The sequence below is a fragment of the Lutra lutra genome, chromosome 16, assembly GCF_902655055.1.
Source record: "Lutra lutra chromosome 16, mLutLut1.2, whole genome shotgun sequence".
In the NCBI taxonomy this organism is placed as follows: domain Eukaryota; kingdom Metazoa; phylum Chordata; class Mammalia; order Carnivora; family Mustelidae; genus Lutra; species Lutra lutra.
The window spans coordinates 60,614,898-60,637,550 of NC_062293.1; the positions used below are offsets into that span (position 1 = coordinate 60,614,898).

General features: G+C 58.6%; 1 protein-coding gene across 6 annotated transcripts in view; it reads right to left on the reverse strand.

The window, feature by feature from the left end:
• KIAA0753 (KIAA0753 ortholog) overlaps positions 1 to 22,653 on the reverse strand; it is a 43,828-nt gene that overhangs the window by 11,143 nt on the left and 10,032 nt on the right. For 5 of the 6 annotated variants that reach the window (XR_007123406.1, XM_047707559.1, XM_047707561.1 and 2 more), the window contains exons 4-14: positions 21,121 to 21,227; positions 20,038 to 20,100; positions 19,217 to 19,432; positions 17,400 to 17,607; positions 10,444 to 10,664; positions 9,014 to 9,180; positions 7,995 to 8,114; positions 7,185 to 7,277; positions 4,284 to 4,362; positions 3,291 to 3,374; positions 691 to 876 (exon numbers count right to left, since the gene is read on the reverse strand). Coding sequence is in view for 5 of the 6 variants with exons in the window: in XM_047707559.1 (XP_047563515.1) it covers positions 691 to 876; positions 3,291 to 3,374; positions 4,284 to 4,362; positions 7,185 to 7,277; positions 7,995 to 8,114; positions 9,014 to 9,180; positions 10,444 to 10,664; positions 17,400 to 17,607; positions 19,217 to 19,432; positions 20,038 to 20,100; positions 21,121 to 21,227 (1,544 nt within the window). In the remaining variant the exon portion in view is untranslated. The remainder of the gene's footprint in view (positions 1 to 690; positions 877 to 3,290; positions 3,375 to 4,283; positions 4,363 to 7,184; positions 7,278 to 7,994; positions 8,115 to 9,013; positions 9,181 to 10,443; positions 10,665 to 17,399; positions 17,608 to 19,216; positions 19,433 to 20,037; positions 20,101 to 21,120; positions 21,228 to 22,653) is intronic. The other variant, XM_047707562.1, reaches the window with a different exon arrangement.

Below are 22,653 nucleotides of genomic sequence, written 5' to 3' on the forward strand. Positions count from 1 at the left end.
CTTCAAACGTGAGCCCTGGGCCCTGGCGGAACTGACGTTTCCATCGCCCCATGGGGCTAGAGCCGGCCGCTCTGGACACTGCAGGCCGGATGGGTACCCCAGGAAGGGGAACTGTGTTAGCACAGGGGCGAATGACACATTTTATGTTTTTAAAAACTAAGAAAAGACGGTCTTCCTGTTTCTACTTAACAGCAAATCCAAACGGAGACTCGGTCACGGGAGATGGGACCGGCTGGCATGGGGGCCAGGAGGCCCAGCGCCCCAGCGCACCCCGGCGACCGTGGCCACGCCCTCCGCTCCCTCACCGGGCCTCAGTTCCCCACTCTGGACACACCAGGCTCCAGGCCGGGTGCTGCCGGAGGCGTAAGCTCGTAGGAGGAAAGGTCCCAAAGTGGCGTCACGGCAAGTAAAGAAGAAAGATGCCGTGTGATCTGCAGGGAACCCATGCCAGGGTAGAGGAGATAGTCCAGGCCCTGGCTCTGGTCCCAGGGGGGCTCCCAACACCGACCGATGACGCCATGTCCTGAGCTGCGTACGGCAGGGTGCTGACGTCTCACACCTGCTCTCATTTGCAAACACCCCTGACTTTTAGGGAGGGCAAGTGACTCTCCCAAGGCCTGATGCTGGCCGCAGTGGGGCCGGGACGAGCGCCCGGGCTGCAGAAGCATGGGGGGCAGCCCCGGACCTCACCTCCATTTCCTCCACCCGCAGCATCAGGCTCTCCAGATCCGGGCTGCCTCTGCCGTCCCCCATGGGCGCTGAGGTTTCCGACTCCGAGCCCCCACGGTGGGTTGTGGCCCAGGGCCCGTGGGCAGCGTTTTCCAAACAGTCCCCCAGCTGGTGAGGGCCTTGGGGTGTGCGGTCCAAAGCTGCAGCCTGTGAAGCGAGGTGGGGGGTGGAGAGGCAACGAAAGACCTAAAAGTGGTCGGCAGCCATTCCCTCCGTCGCACCCCTGCCATGCCAGCGAGCCCACAGCCACATCAGCACAGAGGCCACCAGCCGCTCCGATGCTGCCGCAAACCAGGCACACGACCGAGAGCAGCACCCACCAGCCACCGAAGCACGCATCCTCCTGGTGCCACACCCAGAGGAAAAGCCCGCTAGCCCATGGGTCGGGCCCAGGTGACAGGTCTGTTCTCGCGCGGTTCCAGGCTTTTGGAAGAACATTTATTCATGACGTCAGGGGCTCCTCACGCTCTGCCCTCACTCCAGGCTCTCTACCCTTCATCCGGGAGTGCTTCGCCAGCTTCTCCTGACCCCATGCCCGTTACGCCCCACAGCTCTCTACAGTCTGCAAAGCGTCCGCACGCTCTGGCTTTTCAGACTCAAGGATGCGTCTGTGACCTGCTCTGAGGGGTTCTACGAGGAACGTGTGCTGGGAAGCAACGGCATCAGGCTTCGGAAGGAGACATTCGTGGGGCGCATGGTCTGGCGCTGCCTGCTGTGCCCACAAGCCCGAGCCTCGCTCTCACCCTCAGCAGAGAGACAGGGGCTGTTCTGCCTCGGAGCTGGAAGGGCTCGTGAGCACGGGCGTGGGGACGTGACCCAGCAGTACCCCTCGCAGCAACTCAAAAAACCCTCTAGCAGATCAGAAAAAATATGTGTTAGCAGCCAATAGAGAGAGGAACAAACACCCAACCTTAAGTTAAATAAAAATCAGCCAAATAATCAGACAACGAAGTCACAGAAACATCTAGAGCAGAGGAACCCAGGAACACGGGTCCGTTAATGCAGACGCGTGTCTGCACGTGTCCCATTTCTCATCTACGGACGACAGCACGTCAGGAAGCCCGTGTTGCCCTCAGAAAAGATGAGGACGCTCCGACACGCTGATCAGAGGTCACCGGAGGTCACCGACACAGAAGGACAGAAGCCGGGTACGGAACACCCCGGCGCTCCTGTGGAGGACGGTCTCACTTCCACACCACGCTTGCGCCGAACGACTGCATTTTTAGCCACGTGCACATACAGCTTTCACCTCGGAAAACTCTCGAGCATTTCGGAAAGGGACCCCTGAGGTGCTCATGTCATGTTGTAAGCAAACGCGGCGAGAGTGGGACACGAACGTCTCCTTCCCTCTCGAGAAGGGACTTGGAGAGTTTGCATGGAAGGGAAGGCCCCCGGTCCTACAGGGTCACAGCACACGCCTGTCCCCACGTCGCCGGGCTGACCTCAGTGATTCTTCACACGCACACCCTCCCGGGGCTGGGGGCCTGGGGACCTCCACAGAGACGTCCACGTCGAGCCTGGGACACTAGCTGCTGACAGGGCTGCAGTCCTTGTCACCAACTCTCCTCGAGACCACCTAGTGCCACGATCTACACAGTCTAATTCTCACATGCGAGGCTGGTAACCCTCTAACCCATAGCTGACGGCTCTGCTGACGGCCCTGCCAGTCCCTTGGGGACACCACCCCGGCTGAGAGGCTTGGCCAGGAGGAAGGACCGCTTGGGGACCAGGCTGCAGAGGGCACACGGGGGCTGCACCGGATGCGCGCGGGTCACGCTCTCAGCTTCCGGCCTCAGAAGGGGTGGAACCTGCGACTCGTCACAAGAGGCTGGGACAGTGAGGTGGGAGCCGCACCCACCAGGCTCTCAGGAGGCAGCGTGGGACATGCCCTCGCAATCTGCACTCCTCCTGACCCCATGTCACCGCCGCTAGGCTTGGTCCCACTTCCCCTAAGCCTGGGCCTGCACACTGGCTCAGCCCCATGTCCAGGCGCAGAGAGCCACGGCTGCTTTCCAGCCTGGCGGAGGCCCACCCCCACCCCCACAGCCCAAGCCCCCGCTGGGCAACAATGCTCCCGCACGGGCCCGACACAGGTCCTCTGGGGGAACATGCAAGGGCACCCGGCCACAGCACGTGCTCTCGTGCTCCCCAAATCATACCGACCCCTCCCTGCCCAGTCCCGGGCGCCGTCCGGCACTCAGTGAGCGAGCCTGCCGAGCAGTGAGCATGGGACCCTCAGCACAGAGGACGTCAGGCCCGTTGCGAGCAAAGCCAGGCTGCGTGGCAGGACGAGACGATGGCTGCTTTGGGGCAGCAGGCCGCTGGCACTCAGGGCCACGTGCCACAGCCACATTCTGTCCTCAGGAGAGGACAGCGCCACGGACAGCACCCTGTGGCTCCTGAGATCTCGCTGTAAGCGTCAGCAAGCCAAGAGGAACCGTCGCCTCCCTCTCCCGGGGCAGGATCCCCAGTGCTCACGGGAACCCATGTACTTCCCCCTGCAGCCCGGGACGTCCTCACGACACAACGGCAGTGTCGGCAGGACGCCACCGCGCACTCACCTCCTCCACGGGCTGGCCGGTTGCCACATCTGCTGACGGCCGGTCCCTTGGCTGACGATCTGCTTCCTGAGAAGAGCTGACCCTCTGTACAAACAGACAAGCATGACCCATGAGCCGTCGCGATCCCTGGCCTGTGAGCTGTTGCGATCTCTGGCGTTGGCTGTGGCTCCGTCAGGCTCCGCGGCAAGTCCCGGCTCGCGTCTTCGGGAACAGAAAGGCCGCATGCTGCTCTTGGCTTTCTGCCCCTTTTCCTCCTCTGACTTTGGACACGGCCAGAGTGGCCGTGTGCCTTTCGGCAGCTCCTCCGCATCTCTGTGCGGGTTCACTCAGCAAGGAGACAAGGAGGTGGCCGGTGGGGCTGGAGACAGCCGTCCCTCCACTCTGCCCTGAGATGTCCCGGGACTCTCGCGACAACTATGCGCTTCTTACACTGGAGGTACGGACTGCAACGGCTGTTCAGGGCCCCAGAACACTGTTCGTTCCACGTGAGATTACGACACTCCCCGTGGCCCCCATATCCACGCAGACAAGACTATTTCCACAACCCGTGCCCTGCCGGCCGTGCTTCCGGCTCACCGCCCATGGGAAGATGGCGGTTGCCGGTGACACTGCATGACACCTCCTCTCGAGAGGGAGGGGCAGTCTGCGCACAGGCCTGGGCCTGTAGGAAATTGCGCCGACCGTCCCGCCCATGGAGGTAAGCGTGCCCAGGAGTCGCGCAGACGCAGAGGCACCAACACCACTGCAGATCTCATCAACAACGGAGCCTGGAGCCTCAGCTCATTCCCTAAACTGAAAGCTCCCCTTTCTCAGACGTGGCACTCTCTCTTCCTGTCTCGGTCCCTTACGTGCACTGCAGACCCACCCGTGGACACCACAGGGCCGGGCAGCGCCGCAGGCAGACCACGTAGCATAATGTGGCCCAGCAGCCGCGAGGCCTCACGGAGGGCTGCCTTTCAGTCTGGCACTTCCAAGGGCAAGCGACCGTGTTACCTGGGCCGTGACCAGAAGAGGCTTCAAACGCTCCAAGACCGCCTTCTCCACCTTGTCTGCTAGCTGGGTGTCCGACACGCTATGTGGAAATAAAATCCAAAATTAAGATCTGAGGCAAGAAAACATCCTAGTCTGTATATTTAAGTATCGCTCCGGGCGGAGGAAAATGAAACGAGTGTAAAACCACGGAGCTGCTCTAATCTTGACAGCCATGCGATGTCCCAGTGGTCTCATTAAAGAGCAGACCCACAGTCGGCCGGGATGCAGCCTTTCCAGCAAGCGCCCCGCAGCCGTGCACCACCGGTCTGGGACCCGCTGAGGCCACTTCTGACGTCTCAACGGGTACGTGAGGTTCTCGGTACATTTCCAAAGAGAAATGGCCGCCTTTCAACAACTCGAGAGCACAGAAGACCGAATAAGTCAAACTGATTTTGTTCCTTTTCCAAACCCCGCTATGCCGGAGTCAGACACAAACCCACCGAGAGGAAGCAAAATGCTTCTGGAAAACAGGACAGTGTGGTAACCAACCACGTCCAGCAGCCGAGCTCAACTCTGGATGAGTCATGGGGAAAGCGGAGGGGCCGCGCGCGGCCCTGCTGACTTCATGGCACAGGGCTGGTGGGAGCAGGCAGGTAGGGGCCTGGGGGCAGCCTAAACATGGGAGACAGGAGCCTGGGGGCCCCTCTCCGACTGGCAGGGAAGTCTGGCCGCCCCTTCGGGAGCGTCTCTGGACCCGCAGGCACGCTGGACGCTCCTGGGACACGCCACCAGAGGCTGAGTGTCCGGACGCTCTGACCCGCCCCAAGGGAAGGACTAACGACAGTTGAGGCTCCCTCACCAGCAGGGTGGCCGCTCGCCCCGGAGTAAAGCTCAGCCCAGCAGCCCTCCCAGCAGACAGCGCTAGAACGGCACGTCTCCGCGGGGACAGAGACGCACAGAGCCACATCTGGTGTCATGCATGGACGCCGGCTCACAGCAGGCCGCAAAAGGAGAACACAGCACAGCGGCAGAGCACTTGGGGGAGAGCACAGATGATCTGCACGACCGTCCAACAGAACGCCGGCAAACTCCTCTCCGTCAGGACCCGAAACTGCTTCTTCGTCAAGACCCCATCAGGAAGCTTGCTCACAGGCAAGCCCCCGCTGCTGCACGCCCGTCTGCACCAGCTCACGCCCGGACATGGAGAGCCTCACAGCCGGCACGACAACACACAGCCTCAGCCGACGCGAGGAGGCACACAGCAAAACCACGGGCGCCACCACACGCTCACCCCAGGGGCCAGAATTAGCAGACAGCGGCAGATGTCAGCGAGGTCGGGGGACGGAATGGAGCCCCACACTGAACACGGGACCCCGCCCTGATGACACCTCCCTGACGCGTACGCGGGACTTGCCCGTGACCTGGCCCGTGACCTGGCCCATGACCCAGCCCGCCAACGGCCTGGGCCGGACGTGTGGGTCTGCCAGGAGCCAGACACTGTGCTGCCCGGGCCACGCTCCTCGCAGCGGCAGCACCTCAGCCCTGCACAGCAAACCGTCAGGGATACGGCCATCGGGGGCAGACTCATGGGTGAGGGTGATGGGAAGACGAACAGAGGAGTTGGGATGGTTGTTCGCTCCGGTGGGGGAGGAGTGACTGAGGAGGAACCAGGAGGGACTGAGGATGAACGGTCAGTGGGGGCCCATGCCCATGAGAGCTGCTGTCGCAGGGACCTCCCGTCCCTACTACTCTGAGCCGTGTGCGTGCATTTCTCACAGATGACCACCCAAAGGGATGATGGGGCCCAGTGGGCTGCCGTCCTGCTCCCTGGCTGAAGGACAGCAGGTAGGGGTCCCAGGGCTGCTCCTGAAGGCTAGGTGGCAGAGGAAGGGACTGCCTCAGTGGGGCCGTCCCGTCACAGATGCCGTGTGTGACTGCGTGGGCAGGTTGGCCGAGTGAGGCCCTTCCAACCCCACGGCTCTGTGGTTGTGCACCTGTTCCGTTCTGTCCGTCCGAGAGAGACCGCACGAGCAAGTGGGCAGGAGGGACAGAGGGAGGGAGAGAACCTCAGGCAGACTCCGCCCCGAGCAAGGAGCCCGACGCAGCCTCGATCCCGGACCCTGGGACTCGGACTGAGCTGAAACCAAGTCGGCCGTGCCCCCCAACTGCGCCTCTGCCACGGTGTAGCTTGAACCCTCGACCACAGACAAAAGAGAAGAGCCAGAGCCTGCCAGCCAGGGCACGAGCGTGTCGTGAGGGCTGACAGCACACACAGTGTGAGGGCGGCCGCAGGGCGAGCTGTGATCAGAGGCAGGAAGCAGCCTGGCCGGCCCCAGAGCGCTAGCGACCCCTCCGACTGCCAGCATCCGGCTGGGCGCTAACTCCCTCCACTCGAGTCGACGCTGGAGCAGAGCGCCCGCACACCACCCGGGGACCAGACGCACGTCCACTCCGCCCGCCAAGAGCAGAGCGCCCGGGGGCGGGGGACACGCAGAGGCGAGGCCGACCTCTCAGCTTTCCTAGCCCCCCAACGACGCTCGGCATCTCTGCCCAGGAGGAACACTTGGTAGCAAAGACCACACATGCGGTCACACGGGTACATGTCCACGTGGCGCAGCCGGGCCACGGCGGTCCTGGGGGCACAAGTGTGCAGACCGAAGCAGCAGGCAAGCCCTCACGACTCCCGCTCAGATGCAAACCCCCACCTCCATGCCAGCTTCCTGCCCGTTCCAGCAGCCTTGAGCCCCACCGGTCCCTCTGTCCTGCCAGGGTCCACAGCGAGCAGAGCGGACCTCGGGGACAGCACAGAGGCCCAGGAGCCGTCCCGTCCCCACCCACGCCCCGCTGGGGGCTGCCCAGGTATACACAGTCCCTGCCCGCGGGGAGCGGCCGCAGCACTCCGCCTGGGACACGGGCACTCACCCCCGCCTCCGTGTCTCGTCCGAGGCCCCGGCTTTCAGTTCCTCCAGCTCCTTCACTGTTTTGGAAGTTTCGGCATCAAGCCAAGCGAGCCTGCTGGGCAATAAGTGGTGTCAGACCACCCTGCCTCACCCCGCACGCCGCCAGGGCCAGGGCCGGGGCTCCACGGGGGACCCCACCTCAGCCTTGGGAGCTCCTCACGGGCGGCTCTGGGCACACGCACTCCCAGTGAGCGTGGACAGCCACCCAAACCACCCACGCACACTCAAGAACAAGGGCTGTCGCACGGGGGCTCTGTGTCCTTCGGTTTCGGACACGGGACTAGCATCCAATGACACAACAGTCCATACGGCAAGAGCAGTCTTGGCCACGTGAACGCAGAGCCCCGCCATCACCACTCCTTCCAGAACGTTCTCATCTCACGCCTGATTGGAGCCGGTGTCTCTGCACCAGAAGCAGCCCATCCCCTTCCACCCGCCATTCCTCACCCTCCACCTCCGCCGCAGGTCGGTCGGAACCGGCCCCTCCTGCAACTGTAAATAACGGGGGCTGGGATTCGCTCTTCCAACCGTTTCTGGAAGTCTCCGTAGAGCTCACCGCTGCACCGCACAGACGAGCAGCTGGTGACAAAGCACCCACCGCGGCGAGGAACAGAGGGAAAGGGTCGCCGTGCCCATGGGGCCGTCGGGTGGCAGAGCACTGCGGCCGGCACAGGACGGAACCGGCATAGTGCGCACTGGAGAGGGGATCCGCTCCAGACCCTGGGTGCCGGGGCCCCTCCTTTCCCAGAGGTGGAAAACCAGCTGCACATACCTCACGGCTTCCTGCGCGACGGCATCCCTCCGCAGACTCTCGTCCCGAGCCTCGTCCTGCCGCGGCCACACTTCCTTTGCGGCACTCTTGGGGCTCGGCTTCACCTTCAGCCAGGCAGCGCTGCGAACGCGGGAGAGCACCGCTGGGGAGCATGGCCCGCGCGGCCGCCAGCTCCCGCATCGCCCCCCGCCCGCACCCGGCACGCCCCCCCCCCGCCCACCTCGGGGCCGCAGCAGCGTCTACCCACGGAGGTCCGCACAAGCCCCCAGCGGAACCCATGTCTTTATTCCAGCCCGCGCGGGGAAGCACACGCTTCAGAGCGAAGGAGTCGTGAAACGAGGCCTGACGGCGGACCCAGCCCTGCTACGTAAGCAAGACCTTCAACGTCCGAGTCACCACCGCGTCAGCTCCGAGCTCTGACCAGCAGGCACAACCGCACACTCGGCCCGGCCCACCGGGCTGCTCCCCGCCACCTGCTGGCCCCCCTTGGCCCCGGCCGGCCCTGCTCCATGGGACGGGCCACGCCCCCGCGTGTGCTAACACAGACACAGACAGTAAAGTCCGCTTCCTCCTCACGGCGCCCGGTGGCGGTAAGAGCCCCACGGTTTTAGGATTCACAGTCTCGTCTTGAGATTAGGATTCTCTTTAAATACTCATCCCCCAGCAAGGACCGACTGCAGGGCCCCCAAGACCGTCAGGGCTGAGGCCCCGCGCCAGCACGGAACACTCCGCACAAGGAAGGCACAGCTCCTGGCACTGGGCCACGAGGTCCCCTGTGCGACACAGGTCGGCACACACCTGCGACCCCCACGCAGAACCACACGCCCACAGCGGGTCGGTGGCCACGGGAGGCTCCCGCCCCCATTGGAAGGACAAAGGCACCAAGAGGCTTCCGGACAAACATTCTCCTGTATTTCTCAGCCGCAGACACTTCTGTGCTTAGTGGAACTCGGGCCGCTGCTGTCCGTCAACCTAAGCGACAGGCACCCGCCCTGCAGAGCACACACCCCACCACGTACCACTTGGGAGATGCTGGCGGGGACGTGGGGTTCGGCGGCACCCAAGGGGCTCTGCTGTCCCTCACAGGCTGCTGGCTCACTTTCAGTCTGGAGGACACTGTTGTGCGCTGCAGTCGGCTTCTGCTCTGGGACCGGGTCGGTCCTCCTCTTCCAGCTCTATGCAGTCCCTGCAGGAGACAGGCACGTGCTCGAGAGCCACACGGGTATCAGGGAAGCTCGTCTAAGGCTTCGGGAGTCCCCACACTGCACCAGAAGCCGGCGTGGAGAGCACGCAAAACCTGGGGGCGGGCGTGCCTCACGCCGAGCGTCCCTCACGCCGCGTCCCTCACACCGAGCGTGCCTCACACCGAGCGCTCCTATACTGAACATACACGCTGTACTCTGCACCCCCCGGCAGGTGATGGGGGTCAGGGGAGGGGTGAAGCTGGACACCCTGCATTTACCACCCTTTTACGTGTACATAAATATACACATAAAATACACTTATCCTTATGTTTCTTCTTAAAGAAAAAAGAGAAGCTGCATGACGATCTTGGTTGAGACACGTCATGCCTCATCTGTGCGCCAGGACAGACCTCTTCCCGTGCTTCTGGAAGGCTGAATGGGCTCATAGCCCAGGACCAGTCCCACCTGCCCCATGACGCCCCATGAGGCAGAGCCAAGCCAGGACCCCAGTCCCAGTGACCAGCGCTCCACGCCATGCCGGGGGCCACCTGACAACATACAGGCCCACCAGTGCCAAGCACACCGAGGGTGTTTGGACCAGGAGGCCGTCTTCCAGCAGCTTCTCCGCTGCAGTCACACCACAAACAGAAGCTTAGAGTCTAACGCAGCTTCAAGCCAGCTGCCTCCCAAACCCACAGCAGCGGCCCTGTGAGGCCTTTTCATACCGAGGGATGAGTTACCGATGTTTATCCTTAGCAGGAAGCAGACCTCAATCCCCTCCAATCCCGCACTTCCGAAGCAGAAGCAGCGGAATGTGAGGACAGCCTGCCCGATGAAGGCTGCGGTGTCAAACCCACGCGCATCTCTCCAACCAGGACAACACAGATGCCCGGTCCTTGGAGCAGTATTAAAAACTCTTATTTTTCCTTAGAAAGTCAAACACTAGGAGTGCCTGGGAGGCTCAGTCGTTAAAACGTCTGCCTTCGGCTCAGGTCATGATCCCGGGGTCCTGGGATCGAGCCCCGCGTTGGGCTCCCGTCTCAGCGGGGAGTCTGCTTCCTCCTCTCTCTCTCCCCCTGCTTGTGTTCCCTCTCTCACTGCGTCTCTGTCAAATAAATAAATAAAATCTCTAAGGAAAAAAAAACAAACCCAAACACTACCCGGAGCTGAGCTAAGTCAGCGGTGTCGGACAGTGGGCCCAGCTGGTGGACCGTGGGCTCAGCCGACAATCAGGGACACGGGCCGCAGAAGGTGCCGCTCCATACCTGAGGTGGCCTCGCCGGCGCCCGGGCCTCCCCCTTCTGGAGCACAGCACTCCTGGTCGTGGGCCTCCCCGCTGCCGCTCCAGCTCTCGCCAGGGCCAGTGGATCCCCCGAGAAGCTGGCGCTGTGGTCTGGAGCAGACGGGGCTTCTTCCGGAAGAATCTCTGCACCCATCACATCCAGCCCGCAGGTCGCAGCAGGCGCTGCCCCAGTGGGACAGTGATCTGTAGGACATTTCAGAAGGATAGACAAGCTGCAGACACCTGGCCGAGCGTGCCAGCAGAGAAGCGTTTTACTGCCAAAGTCCCTCCCCGCCCTGTGACTCCCACAGGGACCCACAGGCAGAGACCCGCATGCCATGGCTGACACCCAGGCTCCCCTCCCATGCGTGCTCCTTCGCCATCCCTCGGACCCCAGCCCTGACCACCCCTACCAGCTGGGGCAGACATGCGCTATCCCATGACTGTGAGAACAGCGCCTCCTGACCCGCCCCTTCTTCGTCTGCAGTCACCCCGCCTGGTACCAAATGTGTTCTTTCTAAGATGTAAATATTCAAACTGTGGTTTCTTAAAACCTCCATCCATCCACGCCATTCAATTTGCAGCGGGAAAAGAAATAAAACGGTCTTTGATTGGAGAGGAGATGTTTTCCATATAGGAAATCCAAGAGAATCTATACAGAATTAAATGAGGAAGAGGGTTTCTGAATAAGAAAAAAATACACGAGGGACGCCTGGGTGGCTCAGTTGGTTAAGCAGCTGCCTTCGGCTCGGGTCATGATCCCAGCGTCCTGGGATCGAGTCCCACATTGGGCTCCTTGCTCATCGGGGAGCCTGCTTCTCCCTCTGCCTCTGCCTGCCATTCTGTCTGCCTGTGCTTGCTCTCTCTCCCTCTCTCTCTCTGACAAATAAATAAATAAAATCTTTAAAAAAAAAATACACGAAAATCCGTATCATTCCCACATATCAAGATGACCAGAGAGAATATAAGGGAAAACATCCTGTCAGTGTCAGCAGCAAGAACTCTCAGGCACTCAGGAAGAAAACTAACAAAGATGCATTCACAGTTATTCTAAAGACAGAAGAGAAGATCCGAGTAAGTCGTTTCTGTGGAGGTGCGAGCCCTCCCCTCGGTAGCCCGTCATTTCGAGCGCAAATTCAGCTGGCGTCCCAGCAGGCCTCTCAGTGGGTCCCAAAAGGCTCGCCATAAGTGCTTCACATAACCCCAGGCCCGCCTGACAGTGCCTGAGAAGCATAGCCTTCTTCCCCGGGAGGGGACGGACCCCCAGGGCTTCCCCCGCCCCCTGACCCCAAGGCTGCACCCAGCACAGGGGCCAATGGCCAGCCCATGGGGACAAAATGAAACATGTGCAGGGCTGCACCCTCTGACTTAGGGTCTAAGATTGGGTCTGTCCCTTCCATTCAGGGACAGGGGAACGGCTCCACAGAAACCCACAGAAACCCATTTCCCTGGCAACGCAGGCCTGCTCACTCCTCCACAACCTGATCACTGTACTATTTTAGAAATGGACAAAATTCATTTTTAGGGGCACCTGGGTGTCTCGGTGGGTTAAGCCTCTGCCTTCGGCTCAGGTCATGGTCTCAGGGTCCTAGGATCGAGCCTAGCATCAGGCTCCCTGCTCAGCGGGGAGCCTGCTTCCCCCTCTCCCTCTACCTGCCTCTCTACCTACTTGTGATCTCTCTGTCACATAAATAAATAAAATCTTTAAAAAAAAAATGATTCATTTTTAATGGCTACCAAAGACCTGTTTCCTCAGCTACCATCTGCCTATCACAACTTGCCCCTCCCATGGTAGCTTGAGATTGTGGCGAGGAACTAAAAACACCTGCCACGTTTAGGGCACTTTGGGATTATCTGATGTGCCACTTACACCTGGGTCTGTCCCGCAGGATGACTAGTGTCCTCGCTTCACAGACGGAAAAATGAAGGCTGAGAGACGACGTCCTCTGCCCGGGGTCACGACGTGAGTCCGCACTCCCGCTCTGCACGTTGGTTCCACAGGAGCTGCAAGCCGCAGCTCTCTGCGCGCTGCCCCCGAGGCAGGCGCTCACTTCCCCACCTCGGCTGCGGGCACCTGCGCTCTTCTAACCCAGCTAGGAGACGCGTCTGCACAGGCCCGGGAAGCTGTCCTTGTCACCCCCCCAGCACCCGGACCGCAGCATACTGCGCAGCTGGCCAGGAGCCTTCCCCACCTCAGACACACTGCCTCCCGGAGCCTGTCTCACGGGCGTGGGAGGGAGAGGCGCAGCGACCTGGGGCTGCGTTCTACCGCGTAGCCGTGAGGGAGAGGGAGAACCACACTGCGTGACGTGCACTTCGAACCGCTCTCCGGCGAGTTCTGAGACATCCACGCCAGGGCAGTGCACAGCATCGGCGGCAGACTGGGACACAGGTCAGGTGCACGGCGACACGCAAGCTCCAACCCAGCAGAGGAAAGAGTGACCCGAGAAGCTGCTGATGAGCACAGGAGAGTCCAGCACAGGCAGAGAAAACATCGGCAGAGGAGACTCAGGAGCCAAGGCTGAACGTTCAAGGGCGTCCTGCACCTCGGACACCGGAGTGAGTTAACCACGTGACAGCCAGCTACTCACAGGAGATGCTCCGAGCCTGGCAGCGGAGGCCAGAGCTCTGGGACAGGGGCGTGAGACTCGGTGAGCACCACGTGACCTCACATGAGCACCACCCAAAGGGCTGGCCCGAGGTTCCGACAGGAACAATGTCACGGCCGCAAAGGCCGAGCGTCTCATGGCTCAGGTTCCAAGCAGACGAAGCAGAAGCCCAAGGAGAGCGCGAGTCTCACGCTGCACAAGACACTCGAACCGTCGACAGATCATGTGTGAAGCCACAAGAGCACGGGAGAAAAGGCAAGAAAGGAGCAAAGGCTAGAGTGAGCCGGGGTCGTTCACGATTCCACACACAGCAGAGCACAACCTGCTGACAAAGTGGTAAGAAAATAGGAGCGTCTGCAGGTCAGCCAGACGTCTGCACGTCCGCACGCATGTCAGGAGTCAGAGGGCTTCCAGGATGCCACACACGGGCATGCCACAGAGTAAATGCGGTGAAAGCTGCGTGAGAGGATCTGAGGACAACTGAGTCCGAGGCCCTGTCTGTGAATCGGGACCTCAGGAGGCATTAACTCGTCAGAATCCCAGGACACTATCGGCTGTCAGCTATCGGCTATCGGCTGTCCACTGTCCACTGTCAGCTGTCCGCTGTCCACTATCTGCTGTTGGCTATCCGCTGTCCACTATCTGTCGGCTGTTCGCTGTCAGCTATCGGCTATCTGCTGTCAGCGGTTGGCTGTCTGCTAGCTGCTGTCCGTTGTCTGTCAGCTGTCCGCTGTCTGTAGGCTGTTTGCTGTCCACTGTTGGCTATCTGCTGTCGGCTGTTGGCTGTCCGCTGTCGGCTGCCCGTTGTCGGCTGTCTGCTGTCGGCTGTCCGCTGTCTGTCTGCTGTCGGCTGTCTGTCAGCTATCCGCCGTCCACTGTGGGCTGTCATTGTGTGTGTGGCGGGGGTGGCTGTTGGTGGAACTCATATTCTGATCCTGAAACTTCTGTGAAGATGCTGAGGGTCAAGGTCAGCAAAGGCATTCTGGAAGAGCAGGCGGCCGAGCGTCAAGAGTCAGAATGGAGACGCTGTGCATGAGCAAAGGGACCAGCAGCGAGGTCCACGGCAGAGAACACAGGGCCCAGAAACGGACCCACACACATGTGGACACTGAATTTACAACACGAGTGGTATTCTTTGCTGCTCTGAGGAAGGAATGATCTTTTCAAATGAACCTTCTCAAGGAAATAACACAGGAAAAGGTCTTAATTCTGGGGTAAGAAAAAGCTTCGATGTGACATAAAAACAAAGGCCAAAAGACGTACAGGAAAACAGTGCACCATCGGACCCCAGCGAATGACCGATTCTGTCTGTCCCCGCACCGCTGCCATGGCAGAAGCTGCAGTATCGTCCCAGTGTGTGTTTACAGCACAGAAAACTGAGGCAGGGCCCACACGCAGAGCAGTCCTACAAAGAACTTCTATAAATCCAATTCTGGGAACCAAAAAAAAAAAAAAAGGAAAGGAAGGAAGAGAAGGAGAACGTGAAAGAGGGAGGGAGGGCGGCAAGGAACCTGAACCGGCACTGCCCAGCAGGAGGCGTGCAAACAGGGCATAAACACAAGAAAACACTCACACTGTCACTCACACAGAAAATGTAAATTCGAGCCGGAAAGAGGGGCGCCTGGGCGGCTCAGTGGGTTAAGCGTCACACTCTTCATTTCAGCTCAGGTCTGATCTCAGGGTCCTGGGGTCAAACGCTGTGTCGGGCTCCGTACTCAGCAGGGTCCACCCCCTGCCGCCTCCCGCTCTCTCAAGTCAATCAATCTTTGAATACAAAACCAGAATGACAGTCTACACACCAAGCAGGGGCTATACTTACAAAAACTGACAAGTGTGGGCAAGGATGGGTGGCAGCGGCTCCCACACGCTGCTGGTCAGCGTAAAACCGGTAAAACCACTTTGAAAAGAATCTTTGCTATTACGGTGGAACCAGCCGCGGCGCCCCGACCATGATGCCTGGGAACACACCCAACACAAACACACGTGCACACACACCGAAACACACAGGAGAAGAGCCTTCTCAGTATCGTCCAGACCTGGGAAGCCCCGACGGTGAGGACCACGGAGCCGTGCTACGCTCCTACGGTGGGACGCAGCCGTGAGCACCAGCAGGTCACAGCCACACAAACGCGACCCCCACAAAATGCGAGCGGAGAGAGGCCCGTCCCGCGAAAATACCGATCATGCACCTCCATTCCTAAAAAGCTCACGAAGTTCCAGATCCAACAGAAACCAAAGTCCAGCAAAAAATCGGAAGAACAGTGCATTTGGGGGAGGAAACGAGGCGTGGAGACTGGAGGGAACTTCTCAGTGCTTGGAATGTTTGATTCCTTGACGTAGGTAGCGGCTCCACAGATGTTTGTTTTCTGACAGCAAATGCAGTTGCACACCCACATTTTGTGCACTCGTCCAACTCTACGTTCTACTTCAATTGAAACAGAAAAATAAGTTCACTGGGTTCATCCACACCGACACCAATGGCCCATTAAAAAATTCAGTATTAAAATCTTGGAACTACTTTAAAACACTATCAATGTATACTTCTATCGGTTTAACTTAAAAAAAGGAAAAAGTAGAGGAAAAGAAAATCTCTTCACAAAGCTGGAAGAAGAAACAGAAGATTATTTCCCCCACTTTGCATGCGGACATGTGCGACCCTGACAGCAAGCATGGCATGGAAACAGACCCCACGAAACCCAGGGCGGTGGTGTCCCCACTGCAGCTGTCACCCAGTGTTATTCTGAACTAAATTCTGTCCAGTAAAGGAGAAAGAGAAGAACGAAACGGTATAAAAATCGCAAAGAGAGAAGCAGAACTTTACTTATTTGTCGGTGATCTTGTGTATCCAGAAAAACACGGAAGAATTAACTAACAATCTCAGTAATTCATCAAGTCTAAAACATCACGTATAAGACATGCCCTTATTTTATGCACCAACAGCAAATTTTAAAACATGACCAATTCCTTGTAAGGTATCATCAACCTAAGACTGCATCCTGATTTCAGGAAAGTCCCACTGCATCCCTCAGAACCAACAAGACGCAGTGTGGTCGCCGCCCGGTTGTCCAGGAAGCATCCCAGGGCTCTGCCGCAAGGAGCTAGAACCCATTTCAACATGCAGTGAAAAGACAATCCCGTTCACAGCAGGAATAAAAACCATAAAATGAGAAAACTGGAAACGAACCTAACAAGGAATCCAGGAATTCCTACTAACCCTACGTCAGGAATTCTCCTTGGCCAACGACTGTGCCCTTCACCTGCGGGAGTGGACAAAGGGCAGGATGATGTCGTCCCCCCAGGCCAGCCCGTGAGCTCAGGGGCCCGTCACCAGCCCCACAGCCTCTGCCCCGGAACCTGACAAGCACCTTCTGTTCTGAAGACACATCGTTGCCATCAGCCGACTGTGAAGAACAAGGAGGAAGAGCCTCCCGACAGAGGAAAACATGTGAGAACGCGGGCTCCATGCACCAGGTGCAGGTCTCCCCGTACCAGGAGAGGGGTCACAAACCAAGCGAAAAGCAAGTGACTGAGAGAGAGACCCGCCACCACCCATGTAAACCCACAGAGGAGGCCCAGAGCGCAGGAAGAGAGTCTCCACGCCCGCGAGCACGACGCCAGCCCCGGGAGGGTGGAGGGCGCCCAGAGGAGGGAGCACACGTCTGGGAGCACCACCGATGACCTTTCTCCCCGGAGACAGGATAGGACAGGACCAACAGGAAGGAACTATTTCCATCCAGACACTGGAAAAGTCTCACAGTTTCACGACATAAGGTACTTGGCAAGAATGTGGGAAACCTACTCTGTTGCTCACTATTCCCCAAAACATCCCTGTAGGCCCAGGTTCAAGGCCAGCACTCCGGCTCTGGGGACGAGTCATTACCTGCACTAAATACACACACATCCGTCACGCGGGTGTCTGTGTGTGCATGCGCCTATCGTTAAAATCTAAACAAACATGCATTTAAAAAGCAGGGTTCTCACTTCCAGCTCTTCAGGAATCTCCTTTAGGGGACCCGAGCATGACGGTGTGGGAACCTGACATTCCCACCCTCCTCTACGGGAGACCTTCTTCTACAGGGGGACCCTCCCTCTAGGGGGAGCCTTCCTCTATGGGGGGGGACTTCTCCTGTATGGAGGGACATTTCCTCTGCAGGGGGGCCCTCCAGCCTCCCACCCAAGGACATACTCTGGTTGCGACTTGCTTCTCTGGGTTCGAGTGCACCTGCTATGGAGCAGGTTTTAAATCCTGACCTCGCCCCCACGCAGCGTCTGTGTCAGCCAGACGGCCTCGAGGAACGACACCACACTGTGAACGTCTCAGGACACATACCAGCCGGGAGCGTCTTCGCCCCCGAAGGCCACCTTGCTTCCTCAGGAAACATCTCCTTCGCTACGAGGGGTCTCCTCTCGCTCTTGGGCGAAGGACCCTGCCATCTCTCTAAGGCCCCGTGGCCACCAACAGGAAACCTGCTCTGAATTTCCGTGAAACTTTTCTTCTTTTTCGGTGACAGTTTCTTTTCCAGGAGGGATTCCAAAGCCTACAATGAGATAGTCCGTTACCGTCTTAGATTACCTCACTGAAGCCTGACTGCTCATCACAAACCCAAAAATCGGGCCCCCGGAGACATGCGTCGCTAGCACGGCCTTGTCTAGTGGCCAACGGCTGTCGTTTAGCTGGGAAACGCCATTACTGAGGACATCACATCATTAATAAAAGAAATGTGCACGTTATTTACACGTCTAGTTCGCTGAAACCAACAGCACAAAGCTCAAGAACAGGACGTCTGAAGGCTCCGCATCCTCGTGTCAGAAACTAACCATGGTCCGCAGAGCTCTGCCTGCGTGCTTTTTAGATGTCTTAATTCTCAATCAAAATCCCACTCACTCAAACGGCCTTTCAGTGGGCAAAGGAACATACATTTTCATAAACCACGCAGCATGCCCAGGGCCTTGGCCGCCCGGCCCCACCCGGCCCCTGTTCCCACAGGACATAGCCCTCACTCATCAGCGGGCAGCGAGGGCCTGGCTTCCAGCGGGTCCGTGCAAACCGACACTTACTCTGGGGACGAGGAGGCATGAGGACAGCAAACCCTGGCAGCTGCAGCCCGTCAACGGGACTGAGTTCCTCGAATTACTGACAGACACGTATAAGAAACATCACCTTCAGGTGCTCCTGCTCGGACTCTGGGGACAGGCTCGTTAAGCCCTTGAGATCTTTCCAGGACCATGAGGATGTGCCCACACTGTCTATGACAGGCAAGTGCCCAGAGCACCAGGTGCCCCGCCACACTGTCGTGGGGGGGGTCTGTGCCCGATGACGTTCCTGGGCTGTGTCCGCCAGGCCCTGGTGCGCCCTGCACCTGCCCCCGACACACCGCGCCAGCAATGGTCAAGGCAGAGGGGCCACGGGGGCCGCCGAGGGCTAGTCAACGCCCAGAAGGCTCCCTCTGGCACACCTGTCCTCCCATGTCTCACCAACACGAAGGTCGCCTTCTGTCCGTGGACGGATGGGGGTGGAGCTAACTCCGGAGACAGAGTCGCGGGGACAGCGTGCGAGGAAAGTGGTGGTGGCGCGCCGGTAAGAAAGCCTACTCGGCTGCCGGCACGGAAGCAGGGCCAGGACGGCACAGATGAGGGCACCCTGTTCTTGCTGGCTCTGTCCTGACTAGTACCTGCGGGGGGACGGCCAGACATCTCCAGCCATCACACCAGACTGGAGGCTGTGCTCCCTCAGGACTTCAAGCACCTCTTCTTCCCAGAAGCCCGCTGGGACACACTCTGGCACTCCCATGCAAGCACTAAGCGAGAGTGCTTTACTGCTCTCCTTTTCTGTGCTAACAGGCTCTCTCTCGAGCGGCACGGTCATGGGTCGGAACGTTCTGCTGAGTCAGCGGACCTGGGTAAGAGCCGACGTGGGTGCTACACCCAAGCCGCCCGTTCTCAAACGAGTGAGCTACGTTACAGACCCAACTCTGAAAGTGATGACATGAAAACAAGGGACGCCCTGCGTCCTCTGCGAAGCTGGAGTTCCCCAGGTGGCAGCTTCGTCCTGTCTTCCCTTCAATCCCAGCCAATCCAGGCCATGGCATGCATGGCCTCCCTGTGCAGACACAGCACTCTGAGCAAAACCCGGAGCCCACTCTGTACCTCAATCTGTCGCAAGATGTCCGCAACCACGTCAGGGATGGAGGGGTCGGCGTGCAGCTTGGCGGAGCAGAGTGAGAGCTGGCGGATGAGGCAGCCCAGCTCCCGGCAGCGCGCAGGGACCGGGTGCTCCCCACGGTCCATAAGCTGCGTCACCAACACCTGTAAGGCCCGGATGGCTCCTCGGTGGGCAGCCGCCAGCCGCGACATGGCCCATGACTGGTGAGGAAGGACAGGGGGGAGCGGGTGAGGCCTCACAACTTCTCCACGGCGGTCCCACCCGCACCAGCTCTTGTGGCCTGGCTTTTTTACAGACAACCTCATACCCTGACACTGGTTCACGGTAAGGTGATCACGAAGTTGAGAGGTTTTCTCCGACAAAGAGCTTTTACCTTTCTATCGTTTCTTTTTTTTTTTTTAAGATTTTTATTATTTATCTGATAGACACAGAGAGAGCGAGCATAAGCTGGGGGAGGGGCAGAGGGAGAGGCAGACTCCCTGCTAAGCAGGGAGCCCGATGTGGGACTCGATCCCAGGACCCTGGGACCATGACCCCAGTGGAAGGCAGGAGCTCCCCCGAACAAGTGCCCCAGCACCCCCTACTCTGACACCAGCAGCAACAGAATCTATTTTCAGAGTCTGCGCCCTGGAGGGCCACCCCAAATGCAGGATATGTACGTGGCTTGTGCCCCCCAGACACGTCTCTGTAAGAGCCACGCACCCGTTACTGTGGAGAAGCCACGCGCACAGTCCCCCCCCACCCAGACACTGGAAATGCAACTTATCGACAAGCAGTACTCATGGTGGCAGAACTGCACCAGCACCTTCTTCGTGTGTCTGGTCTCACGTGGGCTCAATTTATCCAACTCTTCCTGGATCTCCTTCACCTGTTCCATAAAGGGGGAAAGTGAAGGCCTCAGACCCGTCCGCAGACCTGTCTTGCTCAAATATAACCACTATTTAATTCAAGTCACTTGGAATGAGACAAGGCCCTCCACTCGTGACCCGAAACACAGTCCCCGGCTTCCAGTTCGAGACAGTGAACAAAGCACGGTGTTCCCCTCCCATCCTTGGTCCCAGTGTCACGGGAACGTCCCAGGAGGGAGTGAAGGTAGGGGCGGCGCTGGGAAGGGGGGAGGCCACGCTGGGGCGCAGGCTGCACTGTGTCCAGAGAGCCCTGACAGGGTCAGGTGCGTGTTCTGGAACGATTGGAGGGGCAGCCGTGTGGACAAGCCCAGGACAATACGGAATAAAGTCTAACTCAGGTAATTTCCTTCAAATGAAAACATTTGGCTTTCAGTTCAAGCAATAAAGCCAACATGTGACTTAAGTGACAGGAAAGGAGTCAAAGGTGAGTTCGTGAGGAAGGCACCACAGTCAGCACAGACTTGTAGAAGCATCGCAACGTAAGCAACGTGAGTGTCTGTTCACGAGCCACGAAACGAGACCCTCGGCACGCCTCCGCCATCGCCAGGAGAGGAGATAGCCACGTGCGTGACCCACAGTACTCGGCGTCCGGCCCCGCACGGACAGGAGGCAAGTGTGCAAGTGATGAGGCCCTGTCCCTCTAACCCCGGGAGCCAGCCGGGCCTGGGGGCTTCAGGGTCCCCGAGCCACTGTCCACCAGACTCTGCCCAGAAACAGGTGCTGTACCAGCACCACTTTCCGGAGAACTCACACAGGTTCGCAAGAACCTATGACCCCAAGAAACCAAAAACCACCTTGAAGGATGTCACCCCGTACCTGCCATACACAGATGCACGTGACGGCAGACGACAGAAGAGGGACCGCGGGGCCACACATTCAGGAAACTGAGTGTCCACAGTGCAGAAGTCACACGGGACACTGGGCTTGTGCCACTGCGACGGGGCCCCCCAGGCCAGCGGCCACTCCCCCGCTCCCCATACCTGCTGCTGCAGGACATACAGCATCCGGGCCGAGCTCACGGCCTGCTCCTGCCTCCTGACGCGGGCGCGCCGCTCCTCATCGGGGTCCAAAGCCACTTGCATCCTGTCTGAAAACAGCGTTTCCCCAAAAGTGGATTACACGCTACATACAGAAATGCACCAAAATGTCCATTATTCCAAGACATCATGAAGTTGAAGAGCTCTAGTTCTATTTAAAAAAAAAAAAAAAAAAAAATGGGGCCCCCACCACAAATTCTCCACCAGCCAAGAAGGGAGAAAGGAACGGGCCAGAGTGGACTCGGTGGGAAGACGCGAGGACCTCCAGCTGAGCTCCCGCCGCTCTGGTCCGGGAACCAGACCCCCAGGGGACAGCCTCTGCCACTGCCAAGCGCCGCCCACCACTCTGAAGTTCTTTCTACTGAGCCCAAACCGGTGACGCTTTCTATTTTTTTCAGAAACCCTTTACTCCCCTATTTACTGTTCAGCAAGATTTCTCCAATACTTTCTTATTCTGAATCCGACAGAGAAATCCTTTCCTAATGCATTAAGATTGCTCAAACGTCCGAAGCCCTGCGTGTCTGTCAGGGAGACCCTCACATGTGGTTCGCAGAACACGCACTCGGAGAAGCCGTTTCTGGGGGACTCAGCTGTGCAGGCTCCCGTCGCCGAGGCAGTGGTTTTTCCAATACATTTATCCCGAAAAGGGTCTGATGCAAAATTCCAGGATACAAGTCAGGAAAAGCCGTGTTTTATTAGTGCAAGTGTATTTTATAAATACAAATATTTAACATTTATTCATTAAGAAGCCAAATTATGGGGGTAAAAAAGAAAGAAAAAAAAAAAAGCCAAATGATGAAATAATCTTTTTTGAAAAAAGCAACACACTGAGATCAGGAGTTGTGGGTACAGACACCGGGTCATGGAGCGACAACCCAGACCTGCATCTCACGTCAGCCACGCACTGTGGAGAGATGCGGGCGCCGCACATGCGCACGAATGTCACGGATGCTGGCTCTGACGGGGCTCCGAGCTGCCGCTTTGCAGGCAGTTCTCAGACAGCTGGTCCACGGAGCCACCCCCGGGGAGCACCCCTGGGCACGTCGGGGTCCCCGGAGGGTGGTCCGCAGAGGGGCCGTGGCAAACTGTGCCCAGCCCACGACAACTAAGCGCAGAAATGTACAGTGTGCACGACGGGTTTTTATAGCTACTTGCCACTGTGGTGACACTTCCCGCTACAGTTCAGAACGTATGGGTTTGGGACAAACTGAAATTTTAAACTAAAAAATAAACAAATGGGGGGTGCCTGAGCGGATGGGCTGGTTTCGCCTCCGATTCCTGATTCTGGCTACAGTCAAGCTCTTCACAGTCCCGGGACCGAGCCCCGTGCTCAGCCAGGAGTCTGCTTGCCACTCTCTCTCCCTCTGCCCCTTCTCTGCCCTCACATGTGCACACGCGCTCTAAAATAAAGTCTTGAAAGACAAAATAGATAAACGAGAAATCACCCAAGCCGGTCCTGCCCCAGAGAGTTTGAGG